Source organism: Oncorhynchus clarkii, chromosome 29 (assembly GCF_045791955.1).
Source record: "Oncorhynchus clarkii lewisi isolate Uvic-CL-2024 chromosome 29, UVic_Ocla_1.0, whole genome shotgun sequence".
Classification (NCBI taxonomy): Eukaryota; Metazoa; Chordata; class Actinopteri; order Salmoniformes; family Salmonidae; genus Oncorhynchus; species Oncorhynchus clarkii.
Window position 1 is genome coordinate 31,106,236 of NC_092175.1, and position 18,159 is coordinate 31,124,394.

Sequence of the window (18,159 nt, forward strand, 5' to 3'; positions counted from 1 at the left end):
GATGGTTTTGGTGGGTCTGGATTCATCTGGGATGGTTTACTTGCCTTAAAGTCATCCTCCGTCTCAGAGTGGGATTCACTCTCTTTCTCAGTCACTGGAAGGTAGACAGTTTAAAATGGTTTTGAGATGAGACATCATTAAGACATTGAGATATATATATATATATAGATATATATATATCTCTCATCTTAGCTTTAACAGACACACACTTCAAGGAGAAGAAATAGGCGTCATGTGTATGTCAGAGGCGTTATACTTAAGCAAAATGTTTACAAGAAAAAGTCATCCAAAGAAAAAGTCATCCAAAAAGGTGCGCGGTTTCAAGACAGGTCTCCTCTTCCTCCTCTTACAATCCGAAAGCTCCTGCATGGACTGATAGGTAGATAACGATCATTACAAATTGGTGATAAAAAAAATTAAAAAAAATGTCTAACTAATAACATCCTGCAACTTCAACAGTTTAGTACTTAAATAAAAAAATGTGAACGCTTACATCTGAATGAAAAATAGCAAAAGGTTCTTTCTTTTTTTGATTCAGAAGGCTTGGTGATGGGCCCCTCTGTTCTTGCAACCTCGGAGGAGAATCTGGAATAACTAACATAGAATAGTTATGTTATTAACCATGAAACAGTTGAACTCTGAAGTCCAGTGTGAATGTCGAGGGGAGCCTGAGCAATAAGCATGCCCTCCCTTTACAGCTCATCTTACCCTTATCATCAGTACTGTCTGACTGGGGCTTCTTTATCCTCCAACGCTTGTTCTTCTTCTCTTCACTATCGGAATGGTCAAGACGCTTGCTCTTACTACTGAAAGGAAAATATTCTGTTAAAGCATATTCTGGAAATGCCATTCAAAACACTCACCGTTCACCAAGATGACAAGGTTTCTGCGAGATGTTGGTTCTGAGCAGGGATGGAAGTTAAGCTAGCCCGCTAGCACTTTTCAGACTGGGCTAGTAGAACATGTGCCAACTAGCCCGGTGGCCAGGGAATTATTGTTATTTGATTATTATTTTTTACAAGTATCGCTCGGCACAGACTTTGAATACGAATAAGACCCAGGCTAGTAAAAAAAACACAAAAAAAAACTGTCTACTAGCCCGCCTGGATGGTGACCAAAATCCTTAAGATTCATCACTGGTTCTAATATACTATACAAGCCCTGTGTCAAACAAATACTTCCTCTTCTAATCACTGCAGTGCCCATGGTATTTTTTAATTATGACACAAGTTGTATATTCATACAAGGACTCCTACAAGAGTTAATAATACACACCTAATATCTTTCTCAACCACAGCACCTTTTGGTAGTTCCTCCTTGACAGGAGTCTCTGCTTTACAGACTGGGCTTGAGGGCTTCTCATCCACTGAAGAGGACATATGGGCTGCTTCTACCTCTTCCTTGATGGATTTGTCAGATGTAAGCCAGATGTGGCGGACATACAGGATTTATCTTAAGAGATGTAAAGGACAATAGTGCAGTATTTACATGTGAAATTATAGAACGATATCCCCATATATGATATGTGAATGTTGAAAAACTCACTGGTTGCTTTATTCCCAAAGAAGTTACTCATAGGATGTGTCTTTGGAGCTGGTTTAGTTTTGGAGGGCTCAACCTACAATATCAAATAAATGTGACATCACAAGGTATAGCATTATGGGTTGTACTGGATGAAATGAACATCACATGGCTTTTGCAGAGCACAGAAACACGCACCACAGGTGCATCCTCTCTCTGCTCCAATGTTCACTCTTTGCTTGACTCTTGATTCTTGGAGACATTCTTGTTTGCAAACATTCCCATAACGCCTTTGGACTGCTTGGAGGTGGGTTTAGAGGCCAGACTAGAATGACCATTGATGCCAGATTTGGTGTGCGACGTCTCTAGCGGTGGGGCCTGTGTCATCTCATGAGCCTGCTGCACCTCTGTCGAGGACATGGATACTGCATCAGCACAGCGAATTGCACTGTACCTGCAAATAGATAGGTATGTTCTGATAAATAACTCACCAAACTTTATATTTAACAGTCATTTCTTAATCTATTATTTTGACTGAGTCAAGTAAGAAGTGTGAAGATGGATATACCTGCTGCAGTTCCTTAGGTTCTCTTTCACAGCATCATAATCCGCACTGTACAGGGGACCACTGTCTTCCAGCACTGTCTTCTGAACACTGTACGCTGACGGTCAGGCTCTGCTTCGACTTCACATCTACAACACATGACATTTATACATTCACAACACTTCATATTCATCTAGATGGAGTTAGGAAAGGAGGCAGGTGAACTGGTCATTTACCCTCCAACTGATCCTCTTGCACTAATGACACCTTGTGACACTTAAGGGGAAAAAAGCATTGAAAAATAACCTAAGTACAAACTCAGACATACCAAAAACAAAGCAAGAATCCTATGTCCAATGTTGTTTCCAAATGGGCCTACTGTTTAATGTCGAGTTGTGTAGGGGCATGGTGAATGAAATTGGGCATTTTGGCTTGTTCTCTTACCGTGGTATCATTCTTGACAAACTTGCCAGATGTAACAGTACAAGTTTAAACCGTCCCCTTCGCCCATACCCGGGCGCGAACCAGGGACCTTCTGCACACATCAACAGTCACCCTCGAAGCATCGTTACCCATCGCTCCACAAAAGCGCGGCCCTTGCAGAGCAAGGGGAACTACTACTTCAAGGTCTCAGAGAAAGTGACGTCACTGATTGAAACGCTATTTAGCGCCCAGGCTAACTAAGCTAGCCGTTTCACATCCGTTACACAGACACAAGGTAGGTAGCATGGAGCAGAGCTGAGCTTTCGTTCCTCTTGCGGTCCAGGTAATGATATAGCATTCTGAAATGTACGCATCATGATGGACTCGGTTGTAAAAGGCAGTTTAGGAGGTTGGATCTGGATACACATTGCTTGGCTAAGTTGACATGGACCCCAAGAGTGAGACTCAGCCATTTGTATGTCACCTGTTAGCACACACACAGTTAAAAAAAAAAAGTATGTTGTCAACAGAGATCTGTGGGATCCATACAAATCAAATTGTATTGGTCACATACACAAGGTTAGCAGATTTTAATGCGAGTGTAGCGAAATGCTTGTGCTTCTAGTTCCGACCCAATTTATGTAGTTTACCCTGAGACTTGCAAGCTCGATCTGGTATGTTATATTCCTATCTTCTAGGAAGGAATACTGCTCGAAGTTTCCCCCAACCGACTGTGTAGTCACACAATTTCGGGACCTGATGCAGTCATAAAACTACACTGCATCATTCGACAATAGCAAGGTGGGCAAGTGATAGCAATCTAGCCTGAGCAGTCAGGTAGCTGACCCGAACAGCTAGTTGGATCGGTCGAGATAGATTAGTTAGCTAAGTGACTTACGATTTTATACTGGTCGTTGACAAATTCATCAATGTTATCCAAAGAAAGGTCATCCATTGTCCAATGTATGTTGCTATCTATTCGATAGCTCTTTTGCCTCCGTTTCAGGCGGGAACACACCGACGTCACTTACGGTCCTTTATTTACTTCCTGTCATGAGTGTTTGCGCGGGATATGTTCAAGAGTATCAAGCGTTCAGGGTCTGTTGCATAGTATTTGTACAGAATCATAACGACACACAAAGTTGAAGTGATGACAGGTCACCCCATATCACATTGGCACCTTGTTAGATTGTTTTACCAACTAATTTATTAAAACAGATTTTATTGATACCCCACTGAAATACAAAACTGCCATGAGCCTGGGTGACAGTGCCTCCCTTTGCAAGATCCACTGTCACCTTCTTGTCAAGGTTGAATAAAGTTGAAACAGAGCTATTTAATAATGAAAGACAAACAAATGCATGATGATAATGTTATACATATACATTATGTTATACATTAACAGTTGTCATAGATGGGCTAAATAAACTCAATAAGAACGTTTTCCCTTCAGCCCAGAAATAATTTGTAGCTGATCATTCTCTTCACCTAAATTGGAAGAAGAGTGTTTGGTTGATTGTTTAATGTTCATGTTTCATGAAAGTAACAGAGTTTGTGAATCTCTACTTGTGGTTGGTGGTCCTCTCATACTCAATATGTGTTGCTTGCTCCACTGCCTTCATGTGAACCATCTTGTACCTTTTCTTCATATCCCTCAGCAAAGTCAAAGCCTCTTCATACTCATCCTTGAAGACGCCCTTGCCTTCTAAAACGTTAGCTATGAAAGAACAGGATTACATACTTAACAAATAATATTACATATAATAAATAGATAGATATTCACTTCCCATGTTATTGATGACAATAAAAAGAGGTTTAGTACTTAGAGGGATTTTGCTGATTGTTTTCCTCTCGTTTATTTGTATGAGCATCTCTTCAACTCTTTCTCCTCTCTGCTTTCTTGGTCTCAGAGATGGTAGATTTCCAATCTGAGAATTAAAGGTTGTTGTTGTTTTATTATTAAATATGGATGACTGACACACAACTCAACAGGTTGAAGCAGATAACACGTGACAGATAAGATCATGTGACATTTTCACTAGTAGGCATGTGCTTTGAATGTTATTCACATAGCTCACCCTTTTCTCCTTCTCTTCATATGGCTTCTGCAGGCAATCAAGGTTAGGTTTGGAATCTCTGTAAACTAGGAGATTCTTGAGTTTTTGTTCCAACATTCTCACAGTGTGTTGTAGTCCTGTAGAACACATAAGATTACATTACTTAAGGGAGTGCAGCATTGAAATTGCCCACAATCCCGTTGACTCGTAGGAAAATTTGACTTAAATGATTCATAAAAGGGTCCTCCTCACCAACAGGCTCCACCATGTCTGGATCTGGTTTGGCATCCAATAGCAATTCAAAGCCTCTGAATTTTCCTGGAATTGCATTTGACTCATTTTTCTCCTCAATCTCTTTGACTTCTTCTGTCTCGTCAGATAGCAGATGGTATTCAGATTCATCATGTAAATCTGTCACCTGAGAATAACAAGTTAACTATTATACTCATGTCACCATACTGTACATTGGCATGTTCAACCAAAGCAAATAACTGTCCTCTTGAATATCATGAAAGAGACCCTTCAAATTACCTGCGTCACAAAGAATGACTCTCCATGTTGGAAGGTATCATCTGATGATTCTATTGCATCCTCTATGGCCTCGACTCTATGAGCAGTTCCCATGGATTCCTGTTTATTTCCCTCATCCATTGCGTGTGAGGAGCAGCCAGACTTTTCTGTTGACTTTCTCTCTACTGAGAGAGGATTCGTACAGTGATCTTCAACATGCTTCTCCTCCAGAGAGCCAGGATCAAGTAAGGCAGGACTAGAAGGTTCTTCAAGGAGAATCAATAAAGGCACCTTTGTTACCTTTGGGATTTTGTTTTTTACCTGAAGAAAAATCTAAATGTGAATGTTCCTCAATTAGTTTCAAAATCAAAAGTCTCTGTTAGACCCGAATGATGTAAGATGCATTGAGTTTGAAACATATTGAAATGAAAAGTAAGACAGTGCAGTCAAAAATGTGCAGTTATATCTTACTTCCTAGTTAAATGAGCATGTGCTATGCCAAAATATGGATTAAGAATATTGCATTCAAACCTTTCGTTTTGAGTCAATACATAATATCAAAGGGGGCTTCACAACTTCTGATGTCTTTTTGCGCCTAATTCTAATACCCAACCTTTCCTGGAGAAAGTATGTCAGAAGTGGTGGGTCACCTGGATGGAAATACAATAAATGACAAGAATAAAAAGTTAAAGGCCCAGTGCAATCAAACACTTGATTTCCTGTGTTTTATATATATTTCCACTCTATGAGTTAGGAACAATACTGTGAAATTATAAAAATTCTGATAAATGCCGTTTTGGTGTAACAGCTGTTTGAAAAGACCGCCTGAAATTGCAGCCTGTTTTGGTGGGATGGAGTATTGGCTTTCCTGGTGACATCACCAGGCGGTAAATTAGCCAATAAGAAAGAGAGTTCCAAACCTCTCTGCCAACAGCTAGTTTTAATTTTTCCCCTACTCACTCAGACCACTCCCAGACAGTCCTAGCAAAAATGTTGCTTGAGAAATTGCTCTTTGCTAAGAAGCTATTTTTGGTTATTTGTTTACCATATTAAATGATTTGATATTGAGATTCAAATGGCTGCATTGGAACTTTAATAAAATGTCTGTGTTCATACTTAAATAGATTATTTAACAAAAGCTCAAATTCATATCTAATAAAGGCTTCAAATAAATATAGAGAGTCAACATACCACTTCTCTGTGTGGTCAGTGGGTTGGAGTGAATAACAATCTCACTGAGCATAGGAAACAGGGCCACAGACAACAGTGCTTCTTCCTCAACAATCTGGAGGCAATAATGAGACACAAGTGACTCCACTTACTCACAGTATAGTCTTCCCAAATATATTCAGACAATATACAGACCTTATTGTCAGCCAGATTGAGGAAACAAAGCTCTGGTAGTGGCAAACCGTATGCTCCAGAAAATTCCTCAGTGTCAAGGGATATGCGAATGGGGGAATCGTTTTTGGATTGACCACACTCATCCTATAATAGAAAGAACATGCAGAAAAAAGAGCAATAAGTTGCAAGTGTTAGTGTTATAGAGTATGAAGGAGTTATAAAAGCACAAAGAAGTGATACAAATCACCATAACAACTTTGTACCTCTGAACTGTTCTTGATATGTTCATGCTGGTTTTCCGGAACACCGGAGACGGCTAGATTTAAGAAATAGTAAACACATGAATATTGTCCGAAGAAGTGTACAAGCCAGCTACGTTATTTTAAAAATATAGCATACCAACCATTCATGTATTCAGTCTCCAGCCCCTCAAAGACACGGTGATTCCTGAGGTCCTGTAGGTCACCATTTTGTTTGTGAAACACCTGCTGGTGTTGCAGATATCCCTTCTGTTGCAGGTTCCTCGGCAACACCTCTGGTACCTCTGAGATACGATTCCCTTGCAGGTTTAAATGCTGTAGCCTAAAATGGACATGCCATATTGCTATGGAAGTTTACAGATATATACAGTGCCTTGCGAAAGTATTCGGCCCCCTTGAACTTTGCGACCTTTTGCCACATTTCAGGCTTCAAACATAAAGATATAAAACTGTATTTTTTTGTGAAGAATCAACAACAAGTGGGACACAATCATGAAGTGGAACGACATTTATTGGATATTTCAAACTTTTTTAACAAATCAAAAACTGAAAAATTGGGCGTGCAAAATTATTCAGCCCCCTTAAGTTAATACTTTGTAGCGCCACCTTTTGCTGCGATTACAGCTGTAAGTCGCTTGGGGTATGTCTCTATCAGTTTTGCACATCGAGAGACTGAACATTTTTCCCATTCCTCCTTGCAAAACAGCTCGAGCTCAGTGAGGTTGGATGGAGAGCATTTGTGAACAGCAGTTTTCAGTTCTTTCCACAGATTCTCAATTGGATTCAGGTCTGGACTTTGACTTGGCCATTCTAACACCTGGATATGTTTATTTTTGAACCATTCCATTGTAGATTTTGCTTTATGTTTTGGATCATTGTCTTGTTGGAAGACAAATCTCTGTCCCAGTCTCAGGTCTTTTGCAGACTCCATCAGGTTTTCTTCCAGAATGGTCCTGTATTTGGCTCCATCCATCTTCCCATCAATTTTAACCATCTTCACTGTCCCTGCTGAAGAAAAGCAGGCCCAAACCATGATGCTGCCACCACCATGTTTGACAGTGGGGATGGTGTGTTCAGCTGTGTTGCTTTTACGCCAAACATAACGTTTTGCATTGTTGCCAAAAAGTTCAATTTTGGTTTCATCTGACCAGAGCACTTTCTTCCACATGTTTGGTGTGTCTTCCAGGTGGCTTGTGGCAAACTTTAAACGACACTTTTTATGGATATCTTTAAGAAATGGCTTTCTTCTTGCCACTCTTCCATAAAGGCCAGATTTGTGCAATATACGACTGATTGTTGTCCTATGGACAGAGTCTCCCACCTCAGCTGTAGATCTCTGCAGTTCATCCAGAGTGATCATGGGCCTCTTGGCTGCATCTCTGATCAGTCTTCTCCTTGTATGAGCTGAAAGTTTAGAGGGACGGCCAGGTCTTGGTAGATTTGCAGTGGTCTGATACTCCTTCCATTTCAATATTATCGCTTGCACAGTGCTCCTTGGGATGTTTAAAGCTTGGGAAATCTTTTTGTATCCAAATCCGGCTTTAAACTTCTTCACAACAGTATCTCGGACCTGCCTGGTGTGTTCCTTGTTCTTCTTGATGCTCTCTGCGCTTTTAACGGACCTCTGAGACTATCACAGTGCAGGTGCATTTATACGGAGACTTGATTACACACAGGTGGATTGTATTTATCATCATTAGTCATTTAGGTCAACATTGGATAATTCAGAGATCCTCACTGAACTTCTGGAGAGAGTTTGCTGCACTGAAAGTAAAGGGGCTGAATAATTTTGCACGCCCAATTTTTCAGTTTTTGATTTGTTAAAAAAGTTTGAAATATCCAATAAATGTCGTTCCACTTCATGATTGTGTCCCACTTGTTGTTGATTCTTCACAAAAAAATACAGTTTTATATCTTTATGTTTGAAGCCTGAAATGTGGCAAAAGGTCGCAAAGTTCAAGGGGGCCGAATACTTTCGCAAGGCACTGTACAGTCGGTATACAGGTAGGTGTGTATTATGCACTGTAATGTATTGGAGTATTTTCTTAATTTACCATACTGTGGACAGTAAAAGTACTAACTTTATAAACAATGACTGACCTTTTCAGGTTGGCAAGGCTGCTGAAGACACCAGAGGACAGCTTATTGTCATCTAGCATCAGCACTTCAAGAGTTTGAAATCGCATGCCATTATCCTTTGCGCTATTCAGTAGGAGTAAATATTAGCTTATTATTCCACATACTTATAGTTTTCATAAAATTACTTTAAGTGTGTATTGTCCATCACTGTTTGCAGGTATTCAGTGCAAACTTGTATAACGAGACAGAATGTAAATCTCTCTTCTTTGTAATTCTATACTGCCACCTAACGGAATATAGGGTACTACACCATAAACTGTAAGCAGATAACAATTAACAAGAGCCACGTTTCTGAACACTTGCACACCAGGAAGCCACTCATTTCATTCCTGTCGTTAAACCCTGTTGAGTAGGAATATTTCATCAATGACTGGGTGAACTAAACCAGAAAACTGCACTACAGTAAAAAGTTGACTATTTACAATAAAAACAATTTGATTCCAGTAACATAAACTTACCGTTGTGAGGGGCCATGGGGAGGGGCTGCCAGGTTGGGAGGAAGAAACTGAAGTTGATTCCCGGTGAGATGAAGGACTTTCAGACAGGGAAGTAGACCAACGGACATGATGTCATCACCAGACAGATTGTTGTAAGACAAATCCAACACCTGTGCCACATGAAATACAGTTAAACATAATTTAGTTGGGACAGATTAAGGTAATTCCTTCTCAATCCAAGTCAGTGTAGGGATTCAATTAGAACATCTAAAAACATCTGGCTTAAACAATAAATGTATCTGCCTTTCCAATATAGCTTTGCCAACATGTTAATTATGAGAGTACAGGGTATTGTAGAACCATAGTGTCATTTTACCTCCAGGTGAGGGAAGTCTTCCGCATTGAGTGTCACATTGCAGAGGCCATTCAAGGATAGCTCAAGTTCCCTCAGGGAGGGGAATTTACCAAAAGGCTCTGAAACAGAAAATCATTTTTGTTGTTACTTTTCTATTCTGTTTAAATGAACATTTATGTATAAGATGTTAAATAATGAAGAAAAAGCACATAATTACATGATATACCTATGGTAAGACTGTTGTCAGATGCGTTGACATAAGCAACATTCTCAAAATCCAGGAAATCTTCTGTATTGATCTGTTGAAGAAAGAAAAAAACTTCAAACATTACTGAACTTTATGAAGCTATGTGTCTACCTATAAACTATCTCCCATTGGAGTTAAGACTGTTTGAATTCATCCAACACTAAATTAAATGAATCGCTCAAAGAGCAAATCTTACCAAATTCAATCTCTGCTCACTGATGTCAACAGAGCACAGGTCAGATGGCTTGTCCACACAATGCAATGACAACTACAAGGCAATATAAAACAATCTCAAAATAGTTATTTTTATTAACTAATGAGATTAAATATATTATTTCATAGATACATTGTTCATTGTTTACTGCATGGATTTGCGATTTTCTGAAAAAGAGTTGTAAAACCAAATGTGTTCTTTGCTTACCAGGAGAGGAGCATCCAATGTGTAGCCAGGAATATCTGATGTCGCACACTCTTCAACCCGTGTGCACTCAGACACAATTGAGTTTGAGGCAAAACTGTTTCCCTCTGATTTCTTAGTTCGTGTATTTTTGTATTTATGTTCCACTGCATTTCTGTGAGCAACCAGCCAGTGACCAGCCCCTAACGAATCAACAGAAAACAAGCACCATGCTGAATTATTTTATTCCAGACAGTCTTGGGTAGATTAATCAAATGCCATTCGATAGGCCTATCAGTGAAGTGATAAAACTACAGTGAACAGTGAATACTATTGCTGTTAGAGAGTGGTGAATTCATACCGTTTTTTCGTTGATGAAACAATGGTCGGATGGGAAAACAATTGGCGGGGTAACTGTCTCCCACATCTAATTTGTAGAGTCCGGCTGCAGCCATTAACGTCCACTGTTACATCTACCGCAAGTACCTTTTTGTTGAGAGCTATCCAGATTATTTACACAATTTACAGCCCAAATTGACCTATTTTACCATAACTGTTAATTTACCAGCCAGACATAAAAAAAAACCCACAATTTTCATGATGTGCGTACATGGATAAACATCCAATCAGTCAAGACTCCGGTATCCTAGCAACACGTCAACAAGTCGGGACTACATTCCCTCCAGCTGTTGGCAGTATAGAATGTTTTGGTCTCTTTTGCCGCCACTGACTTTCACACAACATGGGTGTATTCATTACAGCAATTATGTTGTAAAACGTTTAGCAACAGACACGTTTACTCCAAATGGAAATGTGCAAATTTGCAACAAAAACGAGAGTTTCAATTGGACAAATTCATGTTGGTAGCGGTGTTGTTCCATATGCTCTGTTTGCCCCCGTTTGGTTCTTCAACGGTAAACGGTTTCCGTTGCAGGACGTAATGAATACACCCCAGACGAGCTACGTACGCTGTTATTTCACGACACGCTTCCACATTTAATAGCGAAAGGAAAAATAATAATAATAAATAGTTTTAGAGGTAGCTAACGCTATGCTCGTTTTAACTGGGTCTCACGACTCAACGGTGTGATTTGTAGGCTAAGAAGCCTGCTCCTGTAAGTATGTGTTCTGGCTTATAACGACGTCGACGTAGTAGACCATCTTTTTGCATGTAAAATGGCTTGATGATTTACTTGAATGTAAGCTAGCAGTCGTGCGAAGCGTTTATCCGATTCAACCTATACGCCTTACTTTCATGTCAAGGGAATAAATATAGTGAATTTAGTGGCTCAGGTGATATGTCATGTGTGTTTGAAGTAATCCCTCTGTTAGCAGGAACCAGCAATTTCAGCTATGGGGAACACATCATCAAGGAGTTATTTACCAGGAATCGAAATGCAACCTGCAAAAACAACTCTGTTCAAACAGGAGCAAACTGGGACAAGATACAGAATTCCAGCTCTCATTTACCTAAAAGAGAGTCAGACATTCCTTGCCTTTGCAGAAAAGCGCTCTTCCCTCAGTGACAGTGATGCAAAAAGTATTGTTATGAGGCGAGGAACTCAACAAAATGGATCCACTCAGGTAAATGTCCCCTCCAAATCTAAACACATCACAGTCATAATACACAGTTGAAGGTGTTCATCTTTAATTGAGTTGTTTCATACAGCTTACAGTTTCTACTTGTTAATTTTTGTTTAAATTATTTTCCATTGTTCCCCAGTGGTCAGAATCCCAGGAGCTGTTGTCAGCATGTTTACCAGACCACCGCACCATGAACCCCTGCCCGGTGTATGAGAAGAATACCAAGACTCTATTCCTGTTTTTCATCTGCATTTTAGGGAACACTTCAGAGCACCATCAGATCAGGACAGGCAAGAATAAGACCCACCTGTGCTACATCACCAGTAATGATGAGGGCCAGAGCTGGAGCCCGACAAAGGACTTGACAGAGAGTGTGATTGGCAAAACGGTCAGAAGGTGGGCTACATTTGCTGTGGGACCAGGCCATGGCATTCAAATGGAGAGTGGAAGATTGATCATACCTACCTATGCCTATTATATCCACTTCAAATGCTTCTCCTTCCCCTTCCCCTTCACGGTACAGCCTCATGCTCTCTCAATATACAGTGACGACTTCGGTCAGACATGGCAAATGGGCAGGATGCTTCAAAGAAAGTCCTGTGAGTGTGAGATGGCAGAGATCATAGACCACGAGGGCAGGAGTCACCTGTATTGCAACGCCCGCCATGGAGGACATAGAGTGGAGGCTCTGAGTGAGAGCAGTGGGGTTTACTATGACAAGCCTCGCTTGGCTCCGAGGTTAGTGGAGCCAGGCCATGGTGGTTGCCAAGGTAGTGTGATTGGCTTCCCTGCCCCTGAGCAAGGTGAAGAGGGCATGGGTGGTACCACATCATCACCACGGGCCTCAGACACGCAAACCTGGCTTCTCTTCACCCACCCGACCAATAAGAGGGCGAGGAAAGACTTGGGAGTGTATTTGAACCGTTCCCCACTGCACACGTCAGGTTGGGACCGGCCCTGGATCGTCCACAGTGGACCCAGTGGTTACTCAGACCTGGCCTACAGTGAGGACACTGAGCACTTTGCTTGCCTGATGGAATGTGGGGAGAAGAGTGAGATTGAACAGATTGCTTTTGTGTCTTTTCCACTCAGTGATGTCATGCAGACCATTGATGAGAAAGAAAAGACCTTCTAGGTTTTCGTTAGGGTTGTATTTCAGAAATACACTCTAACTCCAATCAGATTCAGTGGTCAGTAGATGCATTATCATCCCTATACTTTATTAGTATAGAAAAATAAGCAATCTGAAAAGAATATGATCATTTATATCAAAGTCGTTTTGTGTAGAAAAGGCAACTTACACTAAAATGTCATTGAAATGCAATCATAGTTAAATGTGATATAATCTGTAGATGTGATCATTTTATGAAGTCGGACTATCAACTGCAATGCATGCTGTCATGGGACGACAGTCTATTTAAACAGCATACGTTTGTTACTTAGTTCTGCAATGTAACTCCTTTCACCTCTACATTGATTCAAAGGATTCAGTTCCTCATGCTTGTCAAGCACACTGTGAAGAGAACAACCTGCTCAGCCACAACTCTGCTCCCTGTTGAATGAACAGACATCCCTCGATCATGAAGTTGTTTGTTATCTACTGTGACTCATCTGTTCAAACTGCATGGGCTTCCCAATGCCACACTATCCAACCCTGTCTTTATGCACATTGTATCCCTGTCTGGACAGTTCAAACATTCCCCATAGCATTATAAATGTTATGACTATGTCATTTGTGAATGTTATTGATGTAATTTATGCTGTTGTTCAGACCCTCTGTAATGACAGTGAGCCACTCTGAAAAGTGTCTGCTAAAGGACAGATCAGCTTCATTTGCTGAGAACTCCAATGTGCCAAATTAGATTATTTTTCCCTGTCTCTAAGTAATGCTACAATATTAGTCCTGTCTCAACTATCTGCACAATCCTGTCCCTGCCTGTATCCTTGGCTATGCAGAAAACATATTGTTAATCATTTCTGTGAATGGCATGCAGAACTATCTTTTGAAAATAAATGTAACAAATCTGATAAACTATGTTTAGCTTTTTGATTTACAAAGTGTTGTGAGCAAACAATGTGGTGCAACTGCCTTCCACCTTTATCTCCAGGCCAGGGTTGAACTTATTTAGCAGGTAGATGAAGAAATCAGTTTACTTATTAACATGTTATTATCAATTATGTAACAAAAGTGAACAATCTTGCTTTCTTATAAAATACAGTGCATTCGGAAAGTATTCAGACCCTTTGACTTTTTCCACATTTTGTTACGTTACAACCTTATTCTAAAATTGATTAAATGGCTTTTTTTCACATCATTAATATACACACAATACCTCATAATTACAAAGCAAAAAGAGGTTATCATTTTTTGCAAATTTATAAATAAATAAAAATATTTTACTATCATATTTACATAAGTATTCAGACCCTTTACTCAGTACTTTGTTGAAGTACCTTTGGCAGCGATTACAGCCTCAAGTCTTCTTGGGTATGACGCTAGAAGCTTAGCACACCTGTATTTGGGGAATTTTCCCATTCCTCTCTGTAGATCCTCTTATGCGCTGTCAGTTTAGATGGGGAGCGTCGTTGCGCAGCTATTTTCAGGTCTCCAGAGACGTTCGATTGGGTTCAAGTCCAGGCTCTGGCTGGGCCACTCAAGGACATTCAGAGACTTGTCCCGAAGCCACTCCTGCATTGTCTTGGCTGTGTGCTTAGGGTTGTTTCCTGTCGGAAGGTGAACCTTTGCCCCAGTCTGAGGTCCTGAGCGCTCTGGAGCAGGTTTTCAACAAGGATCTCTCTGTACTTTGCTCCGTTCATCTTTCCCTCGATTCTGACTAGTCTCCCAGACCCTGCCGCTGAAAAACATCCCCACAGCATGATGCTGCCACCACCATGCTTCACTATACAAGGTTTCCTCCAAAAGAGTTCAATCTTGGTGTCATCAGACCAGATAATCTTGTTGAGAATCTGTTTTTCATGGTCTGAGAGTCTTTAGGTGCCTTTTGGCAAACTCCAAGCAGGCTGTCATGTGCCTTTTACTGAGGAGTGGCTTCTGTCTGGCCACTCTACCATAAAGGCCTGATTGGTGGAGCACTGCAGAGATGGTTGTCCTGGAAGGTTCTCCCATCTCCACAGAGGAACTGTCAGGTTCTTGGTCAAATCCCTGACCAAGGCACTTCTCCCCCGATTGCTCAGTTTGGACCGTCAGCCAGCTCTAGGAAGAGTCTTGATGGTTCCAAACTTCTTCCATTTAAGAATGATGGAGGCAACTGTGTTCTTGGGGGCCTCCAAAGCTGCAGAAATGTTTTGGTACCCTTCCCCAGATCTGTGCTTTGACACAATCCTGTCTGCGAGCTCTATGGACAATTCCTTTGACCTCATGGCTTGGTTTCTGCTCTGACATGCACTTTCAGCTGTGGGACGTTATATAGACAGGTGTGTGCCTTTCCAAATCATGTCCAATCAATTGAATTTACCACAGGTGGACTCCAATCAAGTTGTAGAAACATCGCAAGGGTGATTAATGGAAACAGGATGCACCTGAGCTCAATTTTGAGTCTCATAGCAAAGGGTCTTAATACTTATGTAAATAAGGTATTTCTGTTTTTATTTTTTATACATTTGCAAAAATGTATAAAAACCTGTTTTCGCTTTGTCATTACGGGATATTGTGTGTAGATTGATGAGGGGAAAACATATTTAATCAATTTTAGAATAAGGCTGTAACGTAACAAAATGTGGATAAAGTCAAGGGGTCTGAATACTTTTCGAATGTATTGTATAATAATATAAACTCAGAATACCTCTTCCATAATGCAACGCTGTGTACAGTTTAAGAATAACTACTCATAGTATGTAATAACTACTCATAGCATGGAACAACTACTCATAGTATGTAATAACTACTCCTAGTATGTAATAACTACTCATAGCATGGAACAACTACTCATAGTATGTAATAACTACTCCTAGTATGCAATAACTACTCATAGCATGGAACAACTACTCCTAGTATGGAACATCTACTCATAGCATGGAACAACTACTCATAGCATGGAATAACTACTCATAGCATTGAATAACTACTCATAACAGTGTATTTTTACATCATCTTATCCCATCCCAATAAATTGTGCTTTACAGAGGATGTTTTTTCCTTACATATTTACATAATGAAAAAAATATTTAGACTTCAGGCAAGGTCCAAAGCTGCGTAATGATTAACATTGAACTGTAAGTTTGTTTGAATGTCAACAGCTGGCAGTGGCTTTGTCGACCCAGTCCCATACACGCACAGACCCGTCTACAGCAGCAGAGAGGACAGTCTTGGGTCGACTTGGATGCTAAACATGAGTTGTGACCACAGCTGATGAAGTGTCAAACTGATCCTCAGACATCATGTGACCACGGTGGACAAAAATAGGCTGGAATTCCACCAACTCCGGTCTCCAAGAGGCAGTGTTGTAGATTTGCACCATTCCATCAAAACCTAGAAGAGGAGATAAATTAAATTGGTAATTGAGGAAAAGTTGCTTTATTATGACAGCCGTTCTAAAAAAGCAAGGACAGCTTTGCTCTGTCCACAAGACATTCATTAATGTCATTAATCCAACAAAAATGAAAGAGTGACATGGTGCTTACCTGAAACTGCAAGGCAGTTGTCTAAAGCTGGCGCCCAAGTCACCTTCAGGAAGTCATTATCGATAGTTTTCCTCTGGACATCAAGCTGGGCTTTACTCACGGGGGCTCTTAGGTCCCTAAGATCAGACACAAACACTTGGCAGGAGGAGGAGAGCCGTGCTACACTACAGGAGGATGGGTCTGATGAGAACAGGTCTGGCTTAACACCCATACACCATTGGGCTCCCTCTCTCCCTCCAGCTGGGGTTTGCTGAAGAGCTGAAGGCTTCCGTGTGTCCCCCACATACAGGTCACCATTGCAGGCACAAGCGAGAAATACAGTGCCACTCACAAACTGCAGGGAGCTCAGTGCATCTGGACTGTCTGTTTCTGTGATAGAAGAAAACAAAATAACTGCTATAGATGTGTTTCTACACCCAATATCATATTGTAAAGGAAATTATAAATCGACACAGTCCAAAAAGGCTACAGTGTATATAAAACAGGTTATTATCTACAGAGTAAAGTGGTTTCCCTGACATCAGCTCAGTCAGTTGAATATCGCTGATCTGAGAGCCATGGAGAATGCTGGGGTTTCCAGTTCATCCGGAGGCTGCCTTGACACCTTTATCTGACGATGCCCTCTTTAGTTGTATGTCTCCAGTACTCTTTATGACATCTATCATTTGAAGACAAATCACGCAACAGAAATGTGCTTTCAATGTGGGCAAGACCAATGTGTACTGTGACCTAATCAGGTTGTAAATCATCCATGCCTAGTGGATGTAGCTACAGTATAAAGTGGAGAGTCGATTACACTGTAATACACTGAAAATATGACGAGGAGACAGTAGGTTTACTCACCACAATCACCTCCTCCTAAGTCCCACACCAGGAGCTTGGAGCTGAAGCCATCATTGGTAACGACACAAGAAACAAGAGTTTGAAAGTAAGCCATTTACAGTTTTTTCAAATGCGTACAAGCATTTTTTGGAACAATGTTGTCGATTTTAAAAACAGAGTCCACAAGACACAGAACTCTGTTGCAAAACAGTAAATGTGTTTTCAAAATGTAGTTGCCTTCCTAAAATATAAATAGTCATCGAAACTATATTATACTGTCATAATAGCAAATACATTCATTTAAAAAAATGACTGCCTGCAAAAAGACTAATGCAACCATACTTATCTCTTGGGTCCATGCAGACAAAACAAAAAGTGAATCTGTCTTTTAAAAATCCCAGTACATTCTTTGCAGTCACTAAATCATGATGATCAAAATTGGAAGTACAACTATCCAAAGGTGCAGAATTCTGGGTAATTACTGTCCTTTCATGCATATTTCAGGAAACAATTCCATTCACATCAAATCCAATATTAATCCTGATAAAAAAAAGAAAAGAAAATAAGCACATTGTGTGCAGGACTTATTCATCACATACCAATTCCATGTATTCAATACATACAGTCCCTTTATCCTCATTTTGTTACATTACAGCCTTATTCTAAAATTGATTAATTAAAAAAAAAATACTTATCAATCTATACACAATACACCATAATGACAAAGCAAAAACAGGTCTAGAAATTTTTGCAAATTTATATTATTTACATAAATATTCAGACCCTTTGCTGAGACTCAGGTGCATCCTTTTTTCCATTGATCATCATTCTACAACTTGGAGTCCACCTGTGGTAAATTCAATTGATTGGACATGATT

General features: G+C 40.3%; 3 protein-coding genes and 1 long non-coding RNA gene across 12 annotated transcripts; 1 reads left to right on the forward strand and 3 right to left on the reverse strand.

Moving 5' to 3' along the window:
- Positions 1-296: 296 nt before the first annotated feature.
- LOC139388309 (uncharacterized) lies at positions 297-3,537 on the reverse strand. 5 transcript variants are annotated; one of them, XR_011629265.1, is made up of 7 exons: positions 3,387-3,537; positions 2,090-2,214; positions 1,720-1,975; positions 1,546-1,618; positions 709-806; positions 494-594; positions 297-372 (listed from the first exon to the last, which is right to left on the reverse strand). It is a non-coding gene; the product is annotated as an uncharacterized lncRNA (long non-coding RNA). The 5 variants fall into 5 exon arrangements; XR_011629264.1 differs by lacking the exon at positions 1,546-1,618 and having other exon boundaries at positions 709-803; XR_011629266.1 differs by lacking the exon at positions 1,546-1,618.
- A 135-nt stretch (positions 3,538-3,672) lies between these two features.
- LOC139388030 (X-ray radiation resistance associated 1) lies at positions 3,673-10,890 on the reverse strand. 2 transcript variants are annotated; one of them, XM_071134523.1, is made up of 17 exons: positions 10,596-10,890; positions 10,259-10,437; positions 10,034-10,105; positions 9,817-9,889; positions 9,612-9,709; positions 9,257-9,405; positions 8,760-8,861; positions 6,803-6,981; positions 6,663-6,715; positions 6,421-6,543; positions 6,247-6,340; positions 5,587-5,705; positions 5,077-5,376; positions 4,798-4,963; positions 4,567-4,682; positions 4,311-4,416; positions 3,673-4,205 (listed from the first exon to the last, which is right to left on the reverse strand). In XM_071134523.1, the coding sequence occupies exons 1-17, from the start codon at positions 10,687-10,689 to the stop codon at positions 4,051-4,053; spliced, it is 2,178 nt and encodes a 725-aa protein (XP_070990624.1). In that variant the 5' UTR covers positions 10,690-10,890; the 3' UTR covers positions 3,673-4,050. The 2 variants fall into 2 exon arrangements, with proteins under 2 accessions (XP_070990624.1, XP_070990625.1); XM_071134524.1 differs by lacking the exon at positions 5,077-5,376 and having other exon boundaries at positions 10,596-10,872.
- Positions 10,891-11,150: 260 nt separating this feature from the next.
- Positions 11,151-13,850, forward strand: LOC139388031 (sialidase-3-like). 3 transcript variants are annotated; one of them, XM_071134525.1, is made up of 3 exons: positions 11,151-11,198; positions 11,567-11,818; positions 11,958-13,850. In XM_071134525.1, the coding sequence occupies exons 1-3, from the start codon at positions 11,175-11,177 to the stop codon at positions 12,951-12,953; spliced, it is 1,272 nt and encodes a 423-aa protein (XP_070990626.1). In that variant the 5' UTR covers positions 11,151-11,174; the 3' UTR covers positions 12,954-13,850. The 3 variants fall into 3 exon arrangements, with proteins under 3 accessions (XP_070990626.1, XP_070990627.1, XP_070990628.1); XM_071134526.1 differs by having other exon boundaries at positions 11,155-11,349; positions 11,570-11,818; XM_071134527.1 differs by having other exon boundaries at positions 11,167-11,349.
- Positions 13,851-13,903: 53 nt separating this feature from the next.
- Positions 13,904-17,537, reverse strand: LOC139388033 (WD repeat-containing protein 73-like). Of its 2 annotated transcripts, none has more exons than XM_071134528.1 (3): positions 17,303-17,537; positions 16,460-16,828; positions 13,904-16,307 (listed from the first exon to the last, which is right to left on the reverse strand). In XM_071134528.1, the coding sequence occupies exons 1-3, from the start codon at positions 17,394-17,396 to the stop codon at positions 16,162-16,164; spliced, it is 609 nt and encodes a 202-aa protein (XP_070990629.1). In that variant the 5' UTR covers positions 17,397-17,537; the 3' UTR covers positions 13,904-16,161. The 2 variants fall into 2 exon arrangements, 1 of the variants encoding a protein (XP_070990629.1); XR_011629243.1 differs by lacking the exon at positions 17,303-17,537 and adding an exon at positions 16,979-17,158 and having other exon boundaries at positions 15,900-16,307.
- Between the last annotated feature and the right edge of the window lie 622 nt (positions 17,538-18,159).